Source organism: Podarcis erhardii, assembly GCF_964252035.2.
Source record: "Podarcis erhardii genome assembly, chromosome: 9".
Lineage (NCBI taxonomy): Eukaryota > Metazoa > Chordata > Lepidosauria > Squamata > Lacertidae > Podarcis > Podarcis erhardii.
In genome coordinates this window covers 52,377,182-52,403,488 of record NC_138512.1, presented here as the reverse complement: position 1 = coordinate 52,403,488, position 26,307 = coordinate 52,377,182, and the positions used below count along the sequence as shown (strand labels likewise).

The following is a 26,307-nucleotide window of genomic DNA, read 5'->3' as shown; positions in this document are numbered from 1 at the left end:
AAAAATCTATTCGCTATCCAATGAAACAGGGTGCCTTTATTTTATTTATCATGACTAACGTTAATACTGGGCTTGGAGCAACAGAGGGGAAGGCAGACACAAATTAATACAAACAAGAACAAAGGTGGGAATAGAGCTGTATGTGCCTTGTAAAAAGCCGTCTCATTTCCTCAGTAATCCAGTTTCTAATTCAATGACACAAACAAGCCTCCCACAATTTAAGGAGCACTTGTTTGTAAACTTCCTAATGTTCCCTACTGTGAAAACTGCAATAATCTCACCACATGACATAGCAATGCTAGAACTGGACACTGTATTATGAAAAGTGTGTTCCTAAAAAAACATAATCAGTGTTAGAGGGTAAGTAACTGATCTTTTCGTTGCTTGCGTCATCCTTACAAATTTGCTGACATGCTCCAGCTATTTCTCTTAGGATATTGGCTACCAAGCAAGAAAAAGTGAAAAGGCCAGAAAACATTGCCTTGGAGAGTTCATGTCTTTGTGAAGAGGCTATTCTGCTTAGGCCAACTAAGTTAGAACTGAACCAATATAGATTGCATAGTGAATTTATCTGCAACATTATTAGGCATCTCAAAGAGAAAACAACAGGAAATCAGAAATTTTAAAAAATTAAGCGCATATACTTCCACTGAATTAAAGAAAACTGTCTGGTGAGTAGTACAACTAAACAATTCCCAATGGCTGGATTGAATAAAATGTAAATTCATTTTAAAAAATGACCTTCCATTCAAAATCAAATCTGTCTTTAATTTGAAAATCTAAGAATGTAGGTAGGTATGGTTATAAGATGCACACTGTCCTTTGTATTGCTTCTCAAACCTTGTTCTTATTTTTACAAAATTATGCTTTTCTAATCTGATATCTTGAGGAAAGTTACATTTTAGGCATTAAAGGTGCCTCACACTACTAATCTCTATTTCCCCACACTTCTGTCTAACCCTTTTCAACATATCTATTTTTCAAACATGTTTTTTTATCTAGCCTTTTTCTTGCAAGCTATGTCAGCCAGGAGTCATTTATCCATTTAAAGCAGAGATTGGGAACTTGTGGTCTTCTAGATGTTGTTGGACTCCATCAGCTCAGCCAGTATGCCCAGTGGTGAGAGATGATGGGAGCTGTAGTCTGATCTAAGGCACACTATTTATGTTGTAGTAGGAATGTGAAATCACAGCAGCGCTGCTCCCTACTGTGCTTGCAGGTAGCACAAGAAACCCAGGACCACTCAGGAGAAGCCCATGCCAGTAGCCCAAAGGATGATGCCGAGATGCAGAATAACAACATTGCGAACTCCTCCCGTGTGGTCTGGAGCTACTTGTGGTAGCAGTATAAACTAGAAAAAAACTGCAGGAACAACATGAGTATTGAGTCTAACCCAGGTATCTGAAGGACCCTGTCCTACCACATAGACCTGCCCAGTTGTAAAGATCTGCAGGTGGGGTCCTCCTGGTACTATCACCAACCTCTGAGGTTTAAAGGGCGGCAGCATAAGCAAGGGCCTTTTTGGTGGTGGCCCTCAGTGAATGAACAGCTCTATTGTCCAAGATGCACCTGGCCCTGTCACTGTACAATTCCATTGACAGGTCAAGATGCACCTTTTTGCCCAAACCTTTGGATACAGCTTAGTGATATGGAGTACCCGCTTCTGTTTTGTAACCCCTTTTAAAATACTGTTTTGAACTTATTTTTAATTACTGGTACTTAAATTGTGTTCTGGAAATGTCCATAAACTGCCCTGAGACCTTATAGTGAACGGCAGGCTACAAATTCAAATGAACCAAGAAGCCTCAAAGTGGATCTAGGAATCCAGAAGTGAGAGAGGGCATTTTAGCAGCTGCAGAAGAGACTGTTCCCCAAATATGACCCATACAACTGCCATGCAGCTTCTCCATGCAACTTGTCCACATGCTTTGTCCACATGATGATGAGAACAGTGACAAAATGGAACACGGAATAAACTTGTTTTCTGCTATTGCTGAAAGGTCAAAGCAGTGTAGTAAAACAACAAAATTGTGACTGCCTAATCGCCCCACCCAATCTGAAGTTTCTGCCATCGCCATCACATTGCTCCCAACAAATTCCAACGCGGGACAAATTCACAATAGCTTTTACCCCTACTGCACAATGTCATCTCTTTCCAATGTCAGGAAAACCCAAACATAACAAGAGTTTTCATGGCAATGATATAGCCCCACAGTTCCTGAGCCTCCATACCTTCCTTGTTTGTCCATGTCCTTCCTTCCAATAATATTTAGTCCCTCCAGTTCCTAAGCCCTTTGTGAAATCTTGCATCAGACCTTTGTCTCTCCTTTTTCCAGATTCATGCTGGCCATTCCTTTCCCTCAATTCCCTGTCTCGTGGCCCAGTCTCACATCAGTCATGACTGCTTGCATCAGCCATTGGTTCATAGTCCTCCTCCATGCTTTTTCAACCCTTCTGTCCCATCCCCATCCCCCGCCCCCATCTCACATCATACTTCAGGCAACAGAATACATTTTCTCACCTTTCTTAAGCCCCAAGATTTCCCATTCTTATTAACCTCTCCTTTCAATACCTAGGTTAATTTGCTTGCCTGTCTTTTCAGTGGCCACTGTCTCCTCTACTTACTCTTCCCTCCGGTTTCTGACTCATAGCCCTAGGCTACTCTGCACTCCCTCAATGAACTCCATGTCTGGGTTCCTTATGCCTGGAATCCTCCTCTCCTTGGATCTCTTCCACAACACTTCCTTCCCCTGGGGCCTATGATCTTTTTCACATGAACAGCTCACAGTTTCATTCCCTTAGCCACTGTAATGCTTATGAACATTCCATGTTGTTGCAGCAGGATATGAGGATGAGCATACGTTTTCTTCATCACTGAGTTACACAAACCTCAACCAGGGGCCAGGATTCATGGAAACATGACTCTCCTGGGCGGACTTGCTCCCAGCTTCACAGAAAAGGACAAGAAAAGGAGGGGGAGAGGGAGAGCACATAGGGAGACAAGTGGAAGAGAGATGGCAAATATGCTAGGCAGGGGAGGACAAAGGGATACTAGGTGAGGTAAGAAGAGGGGACCAAGCACAAGACAAGGCAAAGCAGGTTCCATGGTTTGGGAAGCTCTCAGCAATAATCCCCTGGTGAACACTTCTCCTAGCTTCCCTGGAGAGGTCTAATCCTCCCAACACACCACCCAGAGGGAGATGACCAAATCAGCAACTACCTCCACAGCTTGCTGACCTGAGCAGGCAAGAAGCATCTGGTGCTACCTTCACTTTTTCTGTCTGAGTGTTCTTCAATCATGGGTCTCCAGATGTTGTTAGACTGCAGTTCCCATCATCCCTGACCACTGGCCAAGCTGGCTGGACATGATGGGAATTCTAGTCCAACACCTGGAGACCCAAGGTTGAGGAGCATTGTGCTAGATGGCATGGCCGCTGGAAGTGGGTGAAACAGGCCTAGCCTTCCCAGAGGGAGCCTATGAAGCTGCTCCTTGAGGATACCTGACAGTAGAGATGCTAGAAGCAAAACCCTGTCCTCTGTGCTGCCCAGAGGGAGATGGTGATGAAGTGGAGGCAATGGCTGCTCTTAACCTCCATCACTTGCCCAAAGATCAGTCTCACCTTGCCTGCTCACTCCTTCTAAGCAACAGTGCCCAGCCTATTTCCTATTGCTACTGACTGCAGACAGAAAAGCCACTTCTTTGGAGAGTTGCCTGCTTCCCTGCATGGGTGTTAGGAGCTACTGCTGCCACTGTGACATGTCTTGTCACAACATCCAAGCAGGATTCACACTTCTCTGGGGATCCCCCTGATGGTGGTGGTGGCAGCGGCGGCTTGTCAGGGGTGGGTACCAGTGGACCTTTCCAAAGTACTGGTGCCTCACCAATACCAGCCTCTGCTGCCAGCCCTAGAGTAGGATATGAACGCGGTGTGTGTGACGGAATAAAAATAATAAGGGTATGTTTTTGTTTAGTCGTTTAGTCGTGTCTGACTCTCCATGACCCCATGGACCAGAGCACACCAGGCACTCCTGTCTTCCACTGCCTCCCACAGTTCATGCTGGTAGCTTCGAGAACACTGTCCAACCATCTCGTCCTCTGTCATCCCCTTCTCCTTGTGCCCTCCATCTTTCCCAACATCAGGGTCTTTTATGGGGTTATTTACATGTTTTCAGCGTTGTTCCATCCATTAGATTTCTGCAAGAAAGAAAAGCGGAGCTGCTTGATGGCAAATGCCCTGCCCCTTATCAATGGGCACTTGCCACCATGGCTATGTTCTACCTCCACTATCAGGGAAATTACGTGTCTCAATACTAGTTATCGGGGACTGTGAGTGGGCACAGAGTGCTGTTCAGCTCAGTTCCAGCTTGCAGGGTTTGTACAGGCACCTGGTTGGCCACTGTGAGAACAGGATGCTGAGACTGGGTAAATAATGATCCAGCAGGCTGCCAGTTCCAGTTCCGCAGCTTGCTGACAGCTCTACCTTCGGCTTCTTCCCAGCATCCTTCATCAGCACTCTGGGTCGCGCAGCCCGCAGGATGAACTGAACCGGAATCCCGCGCGCGGCCAACCTCCCTCGCCACCGCCGTCCCAGGCTCTGGGGTTGATTGATTGATTGATTAAAGGAGGGGGAGTGGGCAAAACCCTGAGCTTGGGTTGGATGCTCCTGGGGTGACGTCACGCCCTCGCACTTCCAATCACTCCCAGCCTTGGTTTCCCTACGGCCTCCCTTTCCTTTGCCCAATCGGAAGCCGGCATTTTCCCCGCGCGCGCTCTCTCTCCCCCCCTCCCCTTTCCCACTTCTCCCTCAGCGTCTGAAGTCATCGGAATGAGCAGGAACTCGCTCCAGACTGCCCCGACTACTTGCCCCGCCCACGCCACTCAGCTGCTGCTACTGCTGCGCGCGCCCGGCCTGCCCGTGCGCGAGCGCGCAGCCCGCGAGAACTCCCGCCCTGCCGCTTCTCTTTCCTCCTCCCGCCTCCTCAGGTTCTGTCCCTCTCTCTACCCCCACCTTCTCTCAGCGAGGGCGCTCGAGCGTCGCCGCTCCAAGCGGGAAAGAAGAAAGTTACTCAGCGGGGAGGGGGGGGGGAGCGGCAAGGGAGCGAGGGGGCGGGGCCACCGCCTGGTGCTGGTGGTGGTGGGCGGGGGAAGGAGCCCTGCCTGCGGCATAGTCTGCTCGCCTGCCGGACGGAGGAGCCCGCGCTCGGGATGGGGAGAAGCGACTGGCGTGGCGGCGGCGTCGCACCGGAGGAGGTGAGGTCCCTCAGGGGACGCGGCGGTGTTGCTGAGGTGGCCGTGGAGTGGGGTGCGGGGGGGCGCTCCCATGAGGGGGAAGCGGCGCCTCAGACGCGGGGAGAGAGAGCGAGTGAGGAGCACGACTAGGGAGGAGGAGGGGAAGGGAAGCGAGGTGGCCAACGGCTGGCCTTTCGAAAAGCCGGTCGGTTGAGAACTGGGGGGGGGGGCGGGAGGGAGCGGGGCCCTTGGCCAGCTTCTCTCCCTTCCACGTCCACACACACCCTCACCCTCCTCCCTCCAGCCTGGAACTTCCTGGCACGGAAAGTTTTTCCTCCGGCGGCAGGTGCCTGAGGCGGCGGCGGCGGCGGCGGCGGGTGTGAGCTGAGTTTGCCCCCTCACGGGCCAGCCCGTTGCTGCCCCCTCGGATTTGGCCCGGCATGTCTGGTGGTCGAGCTGGCCGGCTTCTTGTGCGGGGGGGGGGGACGGGACCCCAGACACGACACGCCTCTGCTGCCACCACCACCCCTCGCATTCTCACGCAGGGCCCATCGCGGGGTGGGCGGGGGAGTTGAGGGTAGGGTCTCCTTGGTGAAAAGCCTTTCTTTCTCGTCCACCATCGCCTTTAAAACAACAAGAAGAACCTGTTCCTCTCCTCCCCGCTGTATATTTTTCCTTCTGTTTGTCGAGCCCTTCGAGCCGTTTTTTTTTAACCCTTTAAAAAATAATAATAAAACTCTCTTCCTCCTTGTTTACTACTTCACGCTTTCTGCTCCAGCCGTATCTGTTTATTGGCTGTTGAAATGGCTGGGCTTATGACAACTCTCCGCCCATACCTTGCTCTTGAATCCGGAGCCTTCCTTAAGTGTTTACATGCTGCCGCTCACCCACAGCGTGTGGTGCGGTTTCTGATTTTTTTCCCCTCTTCTCCTAAAAGCCCCCTCCATGGTTAATTTCAGCAGATATTATTACATCGAATGCAGAAGCAAGTAATCAGCATGCTTGTGACTGGAAAGTGTGTTTAGGGCGAGGAATGCTCCGGGGTTGAGAGACTGGTCTATGCACTGGGCCATTGTTTTGACTGCCGTTGCATCAGACAAGGTTTTGCTAAATTTAACCTTTCCAGATCATTGAAACCTGTGTGAATAGGATCTGCATAGTATCCACTACAGTATCTGATTTCCCATTCTTGGGTATGTGTTAGTCAGTTTCCAGCAGATTTTGTCCCTGTTTTAATCCTGTGTCTTCTCTAATTTGAGTTTGTTGATCTTCTTGCATGAAAAAGACCCGCAAATGACATGCTATATTCTTTTAAAAAATATTTTTGTGCTTTGCATAAAATACTTGGGATACCCTAATTCTGAGTATTTATGTTCATGAACATGCTACATCAATGAAACTTCATTTTGTTAATGTGGCTAGCTTCAAAAGTGTTAACATAAGTGTTAATTTTTAACCTGGATGTTACACACATGCTCAGTGATTGGCATTAAGTAAGGAAACGGCTCTTGAAGTTTATAGGCAGTTTATGTGTGGCTTGCTGTACTGCTTATGAAATGAAAGGGTGACATAACTATTAGGCATTTACAGTTTTCTTCACTGAGCAGTAGAACTGATACTTTGTTTTCTGTGAAGTTTTTCAGATACCATATTAATGCTTTTGTGAAAGAGCCACCCAGGGAACTTTGGTAATAACACAGTATTTGGATGAATAAATACTTGCAGTATGCATTGAATGGATAGTGCAGTATTAGCTTGTTTGTTGGGTGGGATATATTTCTTGCCCAAAGTCACACTTCATAGAAACAAGTAGTGCAGCACAGGTGGCTGCAGTGGGGGTGGGGAGAATTAACAGAAATTGGAGCCCTTCACCCTTGAGTGAACAGAAGTACCTTTCTGAAAAGAGGTCCAATTGAGCACAGTAGTATTTGCTCCTCCGAGCTTCAATACCCAATGTGTTAATTCTTTTAATGCAGTAAAGGTAATAAAGGTAAAGGACCCCTGGACGGTTAAGTCCAGTCGAATTCGACTGTGGGGTGCGGCACTCATCTTTGCTTGCAGGCTGGGGGAGACAGCATTTCTGAAGAAACCCATTGAAAAATCAAATAGTAAAAAAATATTGTAGCAATTGTCTTAAGTGAATATAATTCATACTTTGAACTGAATAAAGCAGATCAAATTGCAGTATTTGCCAGTAATGTTAAATGGCTATAAATCTTGGAAGCGTTTCAAACTAGATTCAAAAAATCAGATTCAGGCATTGTTTCAGTAATCTGTCAAATGCCTTGCAGAGTAAGAAATGGAAACTCTCAAGCCATAGTTATTTGATGTTTTCAAAACTTTCCCGTTTATTTATTTTTGTAAATATTTCCACCTTCCTGAAAACTGACTTCATGTATTCAGGACATGGTTCCACCCCTGCGCATTGTATGAAAAGATTATTACTGGAATCTTGATGTTAAATTCACAAGTCTCGTGACATAGAAGTTCTTTATAAGTCTTCTAAGATTTAGTTTGCCAGTGCATGCATAGGCAAACTTGGCCCTCCAGATGTTTTGGGACTACAACTCCCATCATCCCTGACCACTGGTCCTGTTAGCTAGGGATGATGGGAGTTGTAGTCCCAAAACATATAGAGGGCCGAGTTTGCTTATGCCTGTGCTAGGTGAATGGGCTTATAGTGTTATAGTATACCATTTTGCAATATGAAACTATGAAATACTCTTCCCAAGGAAACTTCTCAGAATGGAAATATGAGCATATTGAGGAAGCAGTGTAGAACTTGTTTTTATTTCAACTGGCTTTCTGGAGAGTAGAGGGTTGAAATTTTAAAATGGGTAAAAGTATTTTATTTTTTTTGCCTTTTAGGTATAACATAGGACCTTCAGCTATAAAACGAAATAACTCTAGATCATTAGTTGCAAGAGGGATGCACTACCACTAGTTTAGCACAGTCATGCAAAACTGAATATTTAAACAATGTGCACCACTCAAAAAAGTATATTTTCTGTGGTGGTGGTGGGGGGGGGGGAGAAGCTCATTCCATTTGCATAAGGGACTGTTTATCCAGGAGGGGGAAGAACTAAGATCATACCCCCCCACAAAGGTTCAAACAAGAGTAGAATTCCACTAAAGGTAGATTGTTGGGGGGTCAGAAGCAATTTCTGAGTATGTATTTATTTAAAATCACAATTGTCTCCGAGCGGTGCGGATCAGATTGAATACAATAAAGATTAAATCAGTTAAACAATAAAATAAGAAATTACTTAAAATACCTGCTGGAATAAGAACATATTCAGTAGATGTTTCAGGTTCAACAGGAAGGGCCCTGTCTTATCCTAGGTCCTATGAAATCTAAAGGGTTTTGGGGAAGAGATAGCTCTCCTTCAAACTAAAAAGTGCACTATGTCAAGAAATATATTTATTAAATATGGTCATATTTTAACTTCATTAAATGGAAGTTGCTGTACTTTTTATTGTTCTTGCTGGGAGAAGTGAGTCAGACAATGCTGCATGTTGTGGCTGCTTTATCATGGAAGAATAGTGGTGGTAATGGCTGATACAGTGGGAATGATGTCAGGAACTCTGTTTAAATCAGCAGGTATTACAAATGGCCTGCCACTATTAGCTAAGTACATAAGACCTGTACTGGATCAGACCAAAGGCCTATCTGGTCTGGCATCCTATTTTCCAAAGTCGTCATCCTGGAGTTTCCTGAAAGTGCACAAAAAGGGCATGATAACAACAGTTCTCCCACAGCCAAGGTGTGTGGCCACTGATCATGGATATTTATGGTTGATAAACAAACTGTTGGTAAACAAACCTTCCATTAATGTGTCTAAGCAAGTGACTATCATTTATATTTTGTGGCAGGAAATTCCATAAGTTTATGCATCATGTGTGAAGTAGTACTTCCTTTTGACTATTGTGAATCTACCGTATTTAATTTGCCTGAGTGTCAATAGTATGAGAAAAGGAGAAGCATTTCTCTGCTTTCTCTACAACATTCTTAACTTCTATCATGATGTTCCCTCTTCTGAACTAAAAAGCCCCAGCCTTTCGGTTGTTAGGGAAAGTATCTCAGCCCCTTGATCATTGGAGTTGCCAACTTTCACAGCTCTGATACCCTTTTTGACATGGGGATTCTGGGTGTTAAAAAGCCACTTGCAGTTTCTGTTCATAGGACAAATTATTCTGGACTTATGCTGAATGTTGCACATGGGTTAATATTCCTTACAGCTTTGTGCTGATAAACGTATCTCGTATTTGCTACCACTCCTAACAGTATTTTAAGTCAGCCAAAAAGAAAGTTCTTTTGAGACTAGCCTGCATACATTTGTCAGCATTTTTGTAATAATTATTGGTTCTCTGAGAACAGACAGTGTTTTGTTTTTAGACCACCCATGGTGCCTAGCATCAAATGATGAAATGAATATTTTCATGTTTGTTTTCTCTAATTTTGGTTAATACCATAAACATATTATTTCAATAACCTCTCACACAAAGAAAAAATGTCAGTCTGTTGTTTGAATCTGGGTCTAGAAACACAAAAAATGTGGAGCGGTTCAGAAAATGTCTAAGAGGTTGGATAGGGAGATAAACCTAATGCGTTACTCACATAAGGTGGATTTAGTGTTTGGAAATATATTGAAATGCTGGGCTTCTACCAAGTTGCTTCGGATGTTTCATTCATGTGACATTTTGGGTATGTAGATGTATTCCAATTTATGTGGAAATGTATATAAGCTCTTTGAGCATACCTTAGCTGTTAAAATTTAGTGCTAGTACCTCTGGAACTGAAATAACAAGTTGCTACAAGAAGTGCAGTTTAAATGATACCATTGCATGAGTACAAAGAGTTCTGTACAGCTGGTGGAAAAGTACATAAAATGTTGGCTTGGTTCAAAGTAACGTTATTCTCTTTTTGTACAACCTTTATCTGTAGTTATACGCATTCAGTACTACAAATATCTTTTCTCAGAAGTCAACTATCTAATGTTTTTATTTTGTCTTCTGGATTTACACATTACCTGTGTATCCTTTTGATTGTATTGTAGCTCTAAAAAGACAGCTAATAGTAATCCAGTCAGGATATTTCAAGAGCATGGATGATCATGGGCAGACCATCCCCATCCAAGAGCAGTCATAGCTGCTGAACCAGCTAAAGCTGGAAAAAGGCCACCTGGGCCTCAAATGACAGAGCTTGATCAAGGGACATTGCTACACAATACATCTGCTTTGTTGAGTACAGCTTCATCTAGAACAGTCTGCACTCCCAGAGTCTGAACACAAGAACACTGGTGCATGTGACCTCAGACTTACAGGGATTTAGCCTCAGTTTCTTGATCCTCATCCAGCCCAATACCAAGTCCAAACATTGGTCAGTCTCACCTGATTCAATGGCAAGAGAAGTAGAGCTGAATATTATTAGCTTACTGATGTTGCCTCACCCAAATTCTCCTAATGCCACCACCCAGTCAGTGGCTTCATATAGATCAGAGATGGGATCCTGTGGTCCTCTAGATATTGGAGTCCAGCTCCCATCAATTCCAGCCAGCATGGCAAGTGGTCAGAGATGTTGGGAGTTGTAATCCAGCAATATTTTGAGGGCCACAGATTCTCCATCTCTGATATAGATGTTAAAAAGATTGATAGAATAGAACATTGTGGGATCCCACAGCACAACTGGCATGGGGGCTGAGGAGCCCCCCATGCCATCTTCTGAAGCTAACCCTGTAGATAGGTTGGAGCCACCCTATATCTATGCCTTCTACCCCCAATCCACAAAGCCTGTGTTATTTTATTTTATTAAAGGTCACTGTGGGAGCAAGGAGGAGACGAGCAGGGTTGCATTCCAACTCCTGGCAGTGATCATTAGCTAAAGCTGTTTCAGTGTAAAACCAAACCTAGGCACAGAATGAAATGGGTCTAGGTAGTGAGTTTCATCCAAAAGCACATTGAGTTGGCTGCCAACAGGTATTTGTGCCCCAAGGACTTCATATGTTATGCTATCAATATATAAAAACCTAGAATTGGAAAGGAAAGCTAACAGCTGGATCTTAAGAGAAGTTAATTCAAGGGTCCATAGAAAAAAAGCTTTCTGTTCCATTATCATAACTACATTCCCCACATTGAGACCCATGTTGGGCGAATGATTCATACACTGCAGGGGGTTGGACTAGGTGACCCTTCCAATTCTACTTTTCTATGATTGAGTTCAACATGGTCAGCTTAAGACATGCCTTGATTAGCTAACCTTCTCTTTTTGTAGTGGTTGACAGTAGTTAAATGTGAAGTGATGATTTTAGGAAGTTTTTTAATCAGTTGGTAGATGTATTATACTTGGTAGATGCTTTATACCAAGGTTCCATAGGCAAATGTTTAGGTGAAATGCATGTTGCATCATCTGTATGTTCTTCTGACAGATTCCTAGGATCACTCATTCCAAATGGTGAAATGGTCTTGGAAACTGAAGTCATTAAATCCACTTACCATCTCTCTCTTCAGCTCTTACAACCCATCTCTTCATCCCAACTAAATAGCTGGAATAGAGAGAAGCCCTGTGTATCCATCTATGTTCTGTCTTTGCTGCTGTCAGCTGTGTACTTCAACTCTTTTGCTAATTTCAGATTCCCTCTCCCTTTCTCCTTACAGATTTTGAAAGAAGACAGATACACGGAACTACTTTTGCAAACCACAGGAAGAAATGTGATTTATTTCTTAAAACGAAGAGAAAGAACCAACCTGCAAAAAGACTGATTATAGCTAAAACTAGCTAAGAATTCCTGGTTTTTTTCAATATAAAGCTGCCATAGTATTTACAAATTATCTTCCAAAGAGTCATTTGCACTAATATTAAAGAAGAAGAAAAGGTGAAATGCTATAAAGATTGTCCATAAGTATTTGTATGGCTTATCATCATAATATTACATGATCTACTCATCAGAACAAAGTTTTTCACATTTTATTTTATCTTTATTTTTTAAAATAAAAAGAGCAGATGCGATATTGACTTAATGCAATCTGAAGACTTGGACTTCTGAACACAATGCCGTAACTTAAAGGCAATTGCCAGGACTAGGTTTGCTTTGCTTGGAATCCTTCAGCCTTATTTTATAAACACTGTTTCCTAAATAATGGCATGGGTAAAGTTCTTGAGGAAACCTGGAGGAAACCTTGGGAAAGTATATCAACCCGGAAGTGTGATGTCTTTGGCGCCTACCAAGGGCTTGCTAAATGAACCAGGACAAAACAGTTGCTTTCTTAATAGTGCTGTACAGGTAAGGAACTCCTCATATTTAATGCAATAAAACACAGCTCAAAGACCTATTTAGTCCAGCATCGTATTTCACATAGTGTCCAATCAGATTAAGCCTACAAGCTTCATAAGTTATATTGAAAGCTGGCTATTAATATCTTTAAAATGCATTCTCCCCGCCCCCGCCACCATTCACTATGTATCTTCCAAGATTGTACATGGTGACAAGAATGAGAAGGAGCAACAGCCTCCATTTTCCTTGCCTTGCCTTTTGTACAGTTTGGCTCCAGAAGGAGGGGATGCAAGTGAATTGGCAATAGTGACTGTGGTGAGGAGGTGAGTCCACAAGAATCCAACATCCAGCAGCAAATTGAAGTCTACTGTATATAATTTATAGACTCTTGAAACCAATGTTTCTATGAAGCATATATATGCTAATCTAACTGTTCCTAACCTTGAGTCTCCCAATGTATTTGCTAAGCAATTCAGGCCAACAAATAACTCATGTAATTTGAAACTTTTTTAAAAAACACCCACAAGGCTATCAAATGACCACAGTGGCTTCCCATTATTGAGCTGGTGTATTTTCCAGAAAGGGCTGCCATTTTCCCTTGAATGGTGGCTAGCATGTCTGATAATTGCTGCTTGTTTGTATGAACAGGCTCTTATTCTACTTATGCTGAATTTGTAGGACTTCATAATATTGTGGTCATTTGTATTCCATAGAAAATACATGTTAAGCTGCAACTGAATTTTATCTTAGTTGTGCTGAATTACATTTTGCTTTAGTATGCACATATTATCAATGTTTGTCATTTAATCATTTTTGGTAGAAGACATGGAAATGCCGTTTACCTTCCCACCACAGCGGTACCTATTTGTGTACTTGCACTGGTGTGGTTTCGAACTGCTTGGTTGGCAGAAGCTGGGGACAGAGCAACGGGAGCTTACCCACATGTATTTAAACAAATTTGACACTGTGTTTTCAGAGGTTGATGAAGTAGTGGTTATCTTCCTTGGCCAAGAGGTACCACTTAATCAAAGTAGGACTGCAGACTTGAATACATCACTCATAATTGGAAAACTTTCCCTTTAATTGATCAGCATTTCAACATGGGTGTTATCAAGCTTTGCTTAAGTAGGAAGAAAATAATTCCTTTGAAAAGCCTTTAATAGGTTTCTTTTACTAACCTATTAATGCCACACACACAGTTACAAAAGATTCAAGAATATGTGAACATAAATTACCATCAGAAGTAAATTGAGAGCATTTTAGAATGCACATTAAATGAAGTTAAAGGATAACTTGTAACCGATGTGTTTGGAGTGAATATGCACTGCTATATATGCATTTAAATAGGGCCATGCTGGCATTAGGTTTTCTTCATAGTCCTACTTTAAATGTCTTTGCACTTTGACATTGTATCCCTTCTTTCTAGTATTCGTTCAAAAAGAGTAAGATAGGATAGAAGGATTTGGGATTTGTTCATGGAGAGAATTACATGTGCAGACAAAGCTTGATTTGATGTTTTCAGCAGTTAGAATTGCTGTATTAGAGACAAACCACTGTTTAAATTGAACCATAGCTGGTCATCTCAGCCACTGAAAACAGCTCTATGGGGGAAAGTAGCTACAGTATTTCAGTGAAAATTCTAATACTTCTTAGTTTTTGATCTTCCAAATTTTCTCCCTTCTAACATGTAGTAGTTTGAATTTGCATATGCATAACTTAATTTTTTTTCAGCGAATCTAATGGCACAACTAAAAGGATCCTATTTCTAAACCAGAGATGATGAGCCTACAACTCCCAGCATCCCTTGGCAGCATGATCAGTGGTCATGAATGATGGGAATTGTAGTCCAGCAACATCTGGAGGACTACAGGTTCTCCCCATCCCTGCTCTGAACCATCATTCATTCATTTTACCGTCCATCATACAAAGATCACAGGCTGGTTTACAAAAATACATACTATAATAACAAACAAAAACAATACCATACTCCCCACAGTTTAAAAGGCCATAGATTGTTTAATTAGCCAAAGACCTGGGAGAAGAGCAATGTTTTGCCTTATGCCTAAAGATATGTAATGAAGGTGCCAGGTGAAATTCCCTGGGGAGAGCATTCCACAAGAGGGGAGTCACCGCAGAAAAGGCCCATTCTTGTGTTGCAGCCCTCTGAACGTCCCACAGAGGAAGCAGATAAAGAAGGGACTCAGATGAGGATCGCAGGATCTGGGGTCTAGTACTCCATGTTGTCATAGTGTATCAGTACTGTAATGAAAGATCAGTTTATTGTAGGCCTTCAACTATATATGTGGACAAATATGTTATTGAAGAAATTGAAGCTTTTATTTTCTGCCTCCTCATCTTAGGTTTTATGGCAACTTGACATATTTCGGCGAAGTTTAAGAGGTCTATCAGGACATGTTTGTCAGGGTGATGCCTGCATATTCTGTGCTTTAAAGGTAAGTTTAGAATCACAGTATCCAGTTCATAAAGAGATTTTGAAATTCTAATTCAAGGCAAGGGAAACATGATTCAAAACTTGTTTTTGTAAAGGAGCATTTGTTAACAGCTATAATTGCTGCCACTTAAGTATTTTGTATACTGTTGTAATTACAGCAATGGAATATGGATTAGAAAACTGGGAAAGAGGGGACAGAAGAGTCTCTTTAAATCCCTAATAGCACATCCTTGAGAGGGAGAGCAGTGACTACTAGAAATCTGAGCATGAACACTTCTTTGAGGATATACTGAAATATTGTGTTGCCGGTCCCACTTGTCATTGTTGCATGGAACTTGCATGCTCAGTATACCAGCTGCTGGGGAGCAACTGTGGAATTGGGTTAATGTCCTCATGCACTGCATTTGGGTTTTCTGGAGATTACTGATTAGACATAGAGGGAAGCAGGTTGTTAGATTAGATTGATAGTTTCTGATTCAGAGGGTGCTTACATTCCCTTCAGCAGTGCAAGGGTTTCTACCGCCCTAGGGCAATGTCTCATTGCAAATCCCATTTATTTTCTTCAAGGTGTAGTTGTGCTGAAAATGGGAAACATGGCCCAATAGAGAGGGCAGGTAATAAGTTTTTTCTCTACTAGAAGAAGAAGTATTTGGTATTGCACTGTGTTCAATACATCAGACTTCACTGAATTGTCTCCTAGATGAAGAAACCATTGGAGTATGCTAGCCTATTTAAAAACCGGCTATTTAGAAGTATTAATTAATGGTACTGTTGACTTTCAGACTATATTTGCACAGTTCCAGCACAGTCGAGAAAAAGCGCTCCCATCAAATAATATGAGGCATGCCTTGGCTGAAAGCTTTAAAGATGAACAGCGATTTCAACTTGGTTTCATGGATGATGCAGCAGAATGTTTTGTAAGAGCTTGATATTATGCTTTTCTTTAAAATTTGTCTTTGATACTTTGTGGCAGTGATGTGGTTAGTTTGGATACAAGAGCCATATTCACATCTCTCACTGAAGCATCTTAACCTTTAGGTTTTTGGTGTCACTGGGGTTTAGGATGAGAATAAATTAAAAGGAATCTAAATATTTTGGACACTAAAGTTCTATAGCCTTTTTTAAAAAGGCGGACTTGAGAAGAATAATTATGGTATATATTTAATACAATTATTGTTGGAGACATTGTTTACTGTCCATTACCTGGAGTTAAGTGGAACTGTAATTCATAACAAGTGAAGAAACAATGTGCCTTGTGCTTTGCTTCACCATCATGAGGGTATCTGGGAGGGTTCTGGACCTTCAGCATGGGAGTCTGGCGTAGCATTATAGGGAGTCTGAATGGTGGGAACGCAGAATATAAATCTATTAAATGAATCAATGCATTCCTTTGTTTAGGAAAACATCCTTGAGAGAATTCACTATCACATAGTGCCAAGCAGTGAAACAGATATGTGTACGTCTAAATCCTGCATTTCCCATCAGAAGTTTGCTATGACATTATATGAACAGGTAAGATTTGTGTTTGTTGTTGAATTTAGTGCTCTTAAAGTTTCCAAAGTTACAAAAATTAAAACTTTTTTTATTTGTAGTGTGTATGTCGCAGTTGTGGGGCATCTTCAGATCCTTTGCCTTTCACAGAATTTGTGCGTTACATTTCAACAACAGCTCTATGGTAAGAGGCCTTGTTTTCTCCTTTATTCTACCCCAGACCTCTTTCATTTTGTTCTTTTTATTTCCAGATTCTCATAGTATGAGAACTGGGAATTCCAAGGAATAGTGGAGAATAGAATGGAGGTGGATGTGTTCAATACCCTGTTGATAAACTGAATAATGCTTTAAAAATTCACTAACTCCCAGGGATACACATTTTTTGTACAGATTTCCATAACACCTGTTACGTGAGGATCAAACATGTATGTAGCTAGCCTTCCTAGGACACTGCTACAGTTACAGGCTATATGGTGTTTTAACTTCAATAGACATTAATATTATTCCTTTTTCCTGTGTTGTACCAAAAGTTAAATCACTGTTTATTTATTTATTTATTTGAAATATCCTCAATACATCATAACACAATAAAACAGAGAAACAAGAGAGATGACCGTTCTGCAAGAGTTAAGGATTCAATGACATTTGAGGAAGCAGTGGAATTGGGTCATGTTTGAAAATACACATATTCAACATATCTTACATCTACCCTTCTTCTGCAGTAACATTTCACACCATCTATCTGATTCTGGCTCATTCTAATAAAACATAGTTCTTAACCTAGTTTGGACATAGCAACAGATTATAAGTTTAAATCAGGTAGCAGATGCTTTTGATCTCTTCCTTCTGGCACTTGCTAGAGGAGGAGAGGGGAAGCAGCATGCTTGACCACAAGACTTCTGCAGGGAAGTTCATGTAGCCCTAAACTATGGCTCAGTGTTCTGTAGGAACCAGGCCATTGAATCAGCTCTTTTCTTTCACCCTCAAGAGCAGGGCATCAATTTGGACTGGTAGGAATTGAATCCCACTGGGAAGACAGGAAGCAAGATTGGAATTGACATATGTTCCATGGCAGGAGCTACTTAAAGACACGACTGTTTCCTTAACTCCTGCTAGGAGTTTACTTAACTCCTGCTAGGTCCCCCCCCCCTTTCTTTTAAATTAACACTAGGGACAGTTTATTTGCCTTTCTCTCACCCAGTCTCACACCTTGCTGAGTAAAGCAGGATCGGGAGGTGAGTGCTCTGGACGGTTTTAGCACTTGGTGAGCAGGCAACAAAGGAACCCCCTCTCTTGGGACCAAATGTTCAATTTCAGTCCTGGCTCTTGCCCTACCAGGTAGAGTAACTTCCAGTCAGTTTAGGCTGTAGTTCTGCTTCTATGAGGCAAACTTGGGTGCGTAGGTTTTTAAAAGCAGTAAAGCAATGAGCGCACGCAAGCCTCCTAAATTTAAAAGGCAAGCCAGGAACCAGACAGCCTCCACACACGCAAACACCCCCCCCCCCGACTCCAAACCTCGTGGCTGAGCTCTTCCCTACGATGACTCCTGACTCGCACAGGACGACGAAGAGAAATGAGGCTGGGGAGAGGCTGACGCTGCAGCATCAAGGCTGCTGGACACGCCCCCCCCCCCACGGCACCTGGTTGGACGGCCACCGGGGGGGGGGCGTGAGCGCCAGCCAGGTGAGCTGGAGGCAGGGGGCTACACCCCCTGCTAGGGGCGGTGTTCAGGCTCCCGCCCACAACCACTCCCCTCTCTTTCAGGGAGGAGAGTCTCTATCAAAATATTTTTAACCAGGGGAATATTACAAAACATATGATTATGTTTTTAAAGCATAATCTTTTATCCATACACTTCATCACATTTATGAGTTTTTAGACTATGTCATAAATGGCCCCTTCCAGAAATAAAACGGCTGGTTTACAGTGATGTATACCAATACTGAATGCATAGCATACGGATTTAAACTATTTATTAATGAGTCCATGACCTGCAGTGTATTTGAGTTGTTTTACTCTGATATTACTCTGGAATGCATTTCTCAAATATTATTGATTTTTGAAATCCTTCAAAAGAAATTAGGGTGCAAAATAGTAATGGTTATATAATTCCCTTATTCCTTTTCCTTTATTCCTCTGTCTGATTCTTCATTCTCTGCATAGATTAAGATTTTAGAGTTCTAAAACACCCATATTTGTTGTATAGTACATGGGCCAAATAGCGGAAAATAGCTGTTTGCTACTATAGTATTATATGCTAAGTTTAAAATTTACTTCTTCTTTTCTGCAGCAATGAAGTTGATAGAATGTTGGAAAGACATGAGCGGCTCAAGCCTGAAATGTTTGCAGAACTGCTTCAGACTGCAAATACTACTGATGACTTCAGGAGCTGTCCTGTGAGTAAACAAAAAATGTTTCTGTTTGAGCTAAATTCATAAAAGTGATGAAGCTGAACATTCCATAACTGGAAAGGGAATTTGGTCTGTTTCTTTCTCATTGATTTATTTTTAATTTAGACTAACATTGTAAAACTGCCTTGGATTACCACATTCTGAAGCCTTCTTTAGATGTTAAAAAACATGTGCTGATAATCCCATGAAGGAGGAGAATGGGAATGCACACATTTGCCCTCCACTTGTGCAGATTCTTCCCAAAGGTTCTCTTTTTTTTTTTTTTTAATTTATTGGATTTTCACATTTTATAACAACACACACACAGACATAAATGATTTCATATCCTTACTTTCTTAACCCTCTTTCCCTGACTTCCCCCCACCCCCCCATACATCCCAATTTCCATATTAAATTCAGCAAGTTCTTATTTCCTTCCCCAATCCTATTCTTATTATGTTTAAATTTGATTCTTTTTGTTAGGCCCAATTCAATAATCCTTTGCTTATATACATTAGATCCTTATTCTAAGATCAATCAAGATTCTTATACCAAAAATTTCCCTTTCTTATATTAAAATATGAATCAACATTATAAAAAACCCAAAAATCATAAAATTTTAAATTCTACTTTTCCCCTTCCCTCCCTGCCCAGGTATCTGTCCCTTCCAAAATAACTGTCCTCTTCTAAGATCCCTAGCCCGGATTTCTCACGTCGGAGGCCTTTAAGTCTATTTCAGTCTCTCCCTGCCTGTTCTGTTGGTAATCCATTTTATTGGTCTTCAAGTCTCGCCTCTTCCCAAAGGTTCTCTTTGGGTTGGGGGCATGTCTGCAGCAGCTCACTGCACCAAACACACGTAGCCTGCTTGGAGTTCCATCTCACAGGGACACCCCACATGCATTCAGTAGGCCACCCTGCTGCATACATGCTCTTAATCCACAAGCAGTTTTTGAGATTGGTCACCATGAGCACATACTGCCATGCTCTTCTCTTTCATTGGGTTACTGCCATGTGTCTATGAGTACCTGAAGAAGGCTTGAGTGTAGGAGGCAAGTAGGGCATGGACAAGGTCCTCGGGAAGATAGGAAACTGCCTCTTGGATGTGTGAATGAGGACCACCGCTTATTTTCCTCTGGCTCTCAAAGGAAGCAAGTCGCTTTGGACATCCATTTTTTAAAATTGGTGTACCTTATTTGGTTCTATATATGGGGCAGGACAGTGTGCTTATTGTTTAGAGTGCATACAGTTGTGCACACGGCTAAATTAATTTATATTCATAAAATTTATTACTCTGCATACACTCAAACTTAGAAGTATAGGAATGGTCATTGCAGATAATTTGACCTGAAAATAACTGTTGTGATTTAGACCTTTCAGATGTAAATTATGTGGTAGTAAAGGGCTTAAGAAGTCAGAGTAAAATATAGTGCTTTATAAAATACAGTGGCAAGACTTACTAAACAAAAATAATATTTTGCCTTCAATTACTTCCCTCATTCTGTCAGTATCTAGATGTGTTGCAGAAATATCCAAGTCTGTCAAATAGCAGTGATCTGAGGACTAAATAACAGTAATCTATCTCTCTGTCTTCAGAAATCTATTGTAGAAAGTAGTAGTAAGAAACTCAGCTGAATAGAGCATAATTACGATTAGTTTGGTGTTTATTTTAGATCTAAATAATAAGTTGCTAAAGTAACATGCCGTTAAGTAATTGTGAGACATATATTGTAACATTTATTCTGAATTCAATATGAAATAGATAAATCCTGAGGATTTAAACTAATTAGTTTTTATTTTTTCTCCTTTTTCTAGAGTAACTGTGGCCAAAAAATAAAAATCCGACGTGTTCTCATGAATTGTCCTGAAATTGTCACAATTGGCTTAGTCTGGGATTCAGAACATTCTGACCTAACAGAAGATGTCATCCGGAATTTGGCAACACAACTTTATCTTCCAGGGGTATTTGAGCAACAGCATTTAATATAATTGTTTTGGGTCATCCTCACCAAAGAGGTGCTCATTCATTCCTGTCTCATAGTGCCATCCTATGCATATCTACTCAGAAGCCCCACTGAGTTCAGTGAGACTTTATCTTAGGTAAATGTGCATAGGATTGCAAGATGAAAGGAGGAAAAGTCTCTTTTAAAAAATACCTTAACATTTGAAATGTCTTCTTTTCAGTTACCATAAAATGCTGCAGTACAGCTACAGAAATTATGTTGCTTTAAACTATTTTAGAGTTTTCACCCACTATTCTATTACAATTTTTTAAAACATTTATTTTGAAAAATTCATTGGTGGTGGTTAGTAAGGTCTCCAGGTGGCATGCAGTAAAATAAATGTATGAAATCCTGTAAAATAAAGCTGCAGAAACAGCAATTATAAAGGTTCTATAAATCCAGCAGAACAATCAAAACTTTAATCAGGACTAGCTTACATTACACTATGACATGGCCAGGCATATAAAAAAGGTTGTATGCAACTAACTCTTACTCAGAGTAGACAAAACTTAACTTAGATCCATTAATTTTGGTGGTTCTACTCTGAATAATAGTTAGCTGAATGTAGCACAAGATGTTTGTCTAGTGTCAAAATAACATCATAGTTGACTCTTGGTAAGCCTGTCCGGGGAGGGTATTTCACAGAAAGTGTGTTTAACAGTAGTACCTGATCTCCTTGGTCACCAACTAACAAAAGATAAAGCAAATAATAATGTTTCATTTCATCAGGGAACAAGCTTACTTAAAAGCCCTGGAAAATAATGTGCTCATCTGGCACCAAAAGGAAGTGCCAAGTGGATTCCACAATCAGGGCATTGGCTGGTTAATTGTCAATAGACTTAAAATATTTTGATTAATAAGGCACTCCCAATTAAATGGACAGCATATCTTTGTTAAGTCCCTAATACTTTTCATTACACATAATGCTACATCTATTTGTAAATTTTGTTTTGTATTGACAATATTGTATTGTGTGGACAAATAGTCATTTCTGTTGACAAAGATGTCACCTTACAAGATGGTGTGTGCTTATTTATAAACGTGTGCAAGTAAACAAGTTTTTAAAATTTAAGGTATTTATACCTCTACAAAACAAAACAAAACTTCAGCGCAGTGGGTTATAGTATAGCTAAACTAGTATAAATAACTTTTTAAAAACAGTAACAATTCAATAAAAAACTCCAACAATTCTTAATCATTTTCAGTTCTCTGACTAAAGACTGCAGGACACAAACAAATTTTAGAGCAGTTTAAAGAGATGGGAAATCCTGATTCAGAGCAAAAAATTTGACTGAATCATTTTTGAGATTGCCTGAAGGAGTTTGCCCTGTTGTGGTCCAGTCATGCTGTAATTAGGAACATGTCATCAATAGCAACTACATACACAGTTATGTGTAGTAAATTGCAATGCTGGGAAAGGTGACTAATTATATAACGACCAATTCTTGACATCAATGATTTTGTCTACAGTTTGTTTCTATACTGCTAACTGAAGTAATGAGCTATATCCCATTTTTCAGCTTGGTTACATAGTTTTCATGCTTTTTAGCTCTGCCATACTTTTTGACTGATGAATCATTTTTGCAGCTGTTCTACAGAGTTACAGATGAAAATGCCAAAAATAGTGAGCTTTATCTTGTGGGGATGATTTGCTACGCAAGCAAACATTATTGTGCCTTTGCCTTTCATACCAAGAGTTGCAAATGGGTGCTGTTTGATGATGCAAATGTGAAAGAGGTAAGTTTAGCTGTTCTGATTTGGTGATCTTTCTACATAACTGCCTAGATGTGTTCAAAAGTAAAATGCAATACTTATATGTAGTTCTGACAAGGTGGCACTTAAAGGAAAGGAAATTTGTTACTCCAGTAAGTTTTCACTGTTAGAAAAGATATCAAACACTGACATGAAAGTAGCTCTTTTCTCTTAAGAAGTCAGAATAATCTCTCTGAGAAGTTAAGTGTCAACTGAATATAGATTATATCTATTTTATCATCATTGAATTATAACTATTACTTAACTAAATTGAATTATTTATATATCTCATGAAAACATAACTTTTTAGGTTGGAACAAAATGGAAAGATGTGGTGTCCAAATGCATTCGGTGTCACTATCAGCCATTGCTGCTGTTTTATGCAAATCCAGATGGTACACCTGTATCAACAGAAGATGCACCAAGGCAGACAATTCACTGGTCTCATTATAAAGCCTGTGCAGGAAATGGAGAAGAACTTGGTAATACACTTGGCTCTTTCTTCATATTATTAAAAAATAATTTACCAAGTGCTTAACTGTACACAGTCTACATATACATGATCTATTGGTGTATCCTGAGTTAGTAGCTGGAAAGAAGGAAGCAGCCAGTCCTCTACTCTAGCCTTGGGTAGTATGAACTAGCCATTGTATATGCTGAGTTTCCTATTCCTCATGATCTACGTTTAATGTCAGTTGTTGATGGTTCTCATGATACAATCTGAGAGTGGGAAACATCATGGAAATTAGTATCCCTGTGGTGGAAGTAGTTAGATAAGTTCTTAATGTGTCAGGGAAGCTGGGGGCGGTGGGTGTGGAGGAGATTGAAGGGTCTGGGTACTATTAATGTTTCAGCTGAGGCAATATAATGGACCTACCTCCCATATTAAGGAGGAATGGGCGTAGAACAGTTGCAGTGTTTCTGTTGGAGCAAGGTAGCATAGGAAGGAGGCCCTTTGGAAATATAGTTTGAAATATTAGGTGTTTTAGTTTTTCAATGTGGGGAGTTCAATTAGTATTGTAGGTTTTTTTGGTTTTCTGCATTCAGCATCTAGCTATAGAACTGTTTGAATGTTATCACATTCATGCTGACATTTTTTTCCACTGTACTACATGGACTTCAGTCTGGTAAGAAAAGTAAGGGCTTAACTACCACTGACATTAATGACATATTTCAACAAACTGCCATTTAATCTGACTGCTTTTCATTTGAAGAGAAAGCGAGTGCATAGTGTGATCCAGAATATACCTCCAAATCAGACCAGGGAACCATGCTGCCTGAGAGGTGGGCGTTGCTGAAAATTGTTCCCTCATGGGAACAATTTCTGACTGAAAGTGTTGCTTACCGTAAACAGCATTGTCAGGAGCAAATAGCATCAGGTAGAAAGTGATTTTCAGCAGAAAACCTGTTTGGTACTCCTGTGAGAAAAGGCAGTCAGGTTTACGTATGCTCACTTAAGCACATGCTTGATGACACATACAGAGCTTAGGCCTTAATTCTAGTGCTAGAAATGATGGTTGGCTTTTTTATCCTCAAATATATTAACATTGTTTAACATTCCTTTCCCTAGGATTTGAAAAGTCTACTTTTTCTAAGTCAGATCGTCCGAAAGAGAATGGGTTTGGAGAATCAGTTACTCAGAAGAGCACTAAAAAATATCAGCCAGATGACTCAACTTTTAGTCGAAACCATGTTCAGTCTGGTGGTGTCAGAGGATCAGGTATATATCTTAAACATTATAGTAATGTTAACTTACAGTGCTTATTATGCACTGGTATTGTTGAATTGAATGTGTAATAGTTTTAGTGGGTAACACATTTGAACCGAACAGTAATGTAACATTACATTATTTAAGATATATCATTTTGGCTGTTTTGAAATTTCTGACCATTAGGGCCTCCCCGTAGAATGTTTTGGCTTACATATACGCAGCATCTACAGCTATTTATACTTCTAGTGTTTGTCTGGTCTGCTGGTAGCATGCTGAAATCTGCCATATTGGTCTGGTGGCTCTGAGATAGATGGTTTTGTCTCATGGCAGGGGGTGGACTATTTGGCCTTTTGGTTGTTTCTATGACTGTGAACCTTCAATGCATATTCATTTCTATTTTTTCAGCTAAATCAGGGCATAATGAACATAGGGAAAAGGCAAAGGATCTTTCCAGAGAGTGCGCTCAGAAGGTAGCTGAGATGAAAAACTTCTCATCCTCCCTACGAAAAGACACTGACAGAGGATCAAAGAGAGAATCTGGAAAACAGAGAGGTAACAGAACCTACTTTGAGGAGAGCACTTCCAATGACTAACTTTCACCTACTATAATTAAAGAATCCCCTGTCTTAAAAGTGCTATTTATTGTTTGCTCTGAAATTTGATTCTATTAACAAGAATAATAAATTGCCCTTAAAGCTTAAAAGAGGTTGCTTTAATGCGATAGAATATTTTAAAATGTGATGTTGTGGTGTTTTCCCCCCATAGATCTATCTGGAGAGGTCCGCACCAATTTTAAGCCAGGATCGCCACCTTCTGGGAATGGATTTAAGCAGCATTCTAATGAACGTGTGTATGGCAGTCAGGGAAAAGGACCTTACAGACATGAAAAAGTACATAACCAAATCAGACCCACTGCACAAGTGTTGGGCTCAAACAAAACAGATGGCTTTTCTGATGGAGAGAAGATGAGCCGTGTAAAGACTGATAGCACCACTGGTTACGATACAGACAGTAGCCAAGACTCCAAAGACAAGGGAAGCATCAGTAGCAGCAAAAGTCGAAGCAGAGGTTGGAAGCCAATGAGAGAGACACTAAATGTGGATAGCATCTTTAGTGAATCTGAGAAAAAAGAACACAGTTCAAAGCCCAAATTAAATGCAAGCAATAAACCTAAACATGAAAAGGAGCAGAGTTCAAACAACTGGCCGAAAGAAACTCGAAGTCAAAAAGGCTTGATGACTATCTATGAAGATGAAGCAAAACAGAAAGGGAGCCGGAGTTCGTTGGATTCAGAAGGGAAAGGAAATGCAGAAAAAAGTGTAGGATTTACAGAGAGGAAAACTCATACTGATAGTTGGCAGATACAAAGGACTGAATCTGGTTATGAAAGCAGTGATCATATAAGCAATGCATCTGCTAATCTGGATTCACCTGTCATTGAAGGAACCAGCCCAGTAGATACTACCACAGTTAAGGAATCTGTTTCCTGCAGGTAATAAACATGAAAGTTGTCTTGTGAAAGTATGTGTAATTAGGAGTGGGGATCCAGTTTGGATGAAGCCTGAATCCATAACCAAAGCAGACTGCTTTGGAGTGATTTGGACATTGTCTGAGACAAAACAGAGCTTCTCTGAAGCAACTCAAAACTTTGGACTGCTACTCAAACCTTGGGTCTGCCTTTAAGATTTGCAGGCTGGAAAGGGAATTTAGTGTTTGAGTACAGTTTCATTAAGCTGCTACTCAGCACAGATATTGTTATCTACATTTGTGAGAATGAGAACTCATCTGTCCTTACTGCATTGTATTTGTAGTAATTCATATTTGACATTGATTGAGCTACTTGTGCTGGCAAATACTTGAAAGATGCACAAGCAAAAATAGATTTATTTTTCCATTAAAGCTGAGGCAAGGTCACAGAATACGGCAGAAGGGTATGTATGCAGAATAAGAAGTCTGTGACCTTGTAAAGTTCTCTGCTTGTATTTTCCAATATACCTTCTGCTTGGTCAG

At 41.1% G+C, this 26,307-nt stretch overlaps 1 protein-coding gene across 1 annotated transcript in view; it reads left to right on the top strand.

The window, feature by feature from the left end:
- The first annotated feature begins 5,112 nt into the window (after positions 1-5,112).
- Positions 5,113-26,307, top strand: part of USP53 (ubiquitin specific peptidase 53) — a 29,782-nt gene continuing 8,587 nt past the window's right edge. Inside the window, exons 1-13 of the mRNA XM_081876697.1 lie at positions 5,113-5,251; positions 11,885-12,510; positions 14,862-14,954; positions 15,736-15,870; positions 16,352-16,465; positions 16,546-16,628; positions 18,735-18,840; positions 20,647-20,793; positions 22,422-22,571; positions 22,897-23,068; positions 24,157-24,306; positions 24,703-24,849; positions 25,063-25,789. Of these exons, the coding sequence (XP_081732823.1) occupies positions 12,367-12,510; positions 14,862-14,954; positions 15,736-15,870; positions 16,352-16,465; positions 16,546-16,628; positions 18,735-18,840; positions 20,647-20,793; positions 22,422-22,571; positions 22,897-23,068; positions 24,157-24,306; positions 24,703-24,849; positions 25,063-25,789 (2,168 nt within the window). The 5' untranslated portion in view covers positions 5,113-5,251; positions 11,885-12,366. The remainder of the gene's footprint in view (positions 5,252-11,884; positions 12,511-14,861; positions 14,955-15,735; positions 15,871-16,351; positions 16,466-16,545; positions 16,629-18,734; positions 18,841-20,646; positions 20,794-22,421; positions 22,572-22,896; positions 23,069-24,156; positions 24,307-24,702; positions 24,850-25,062; positions 25,790-26,307) is intronic.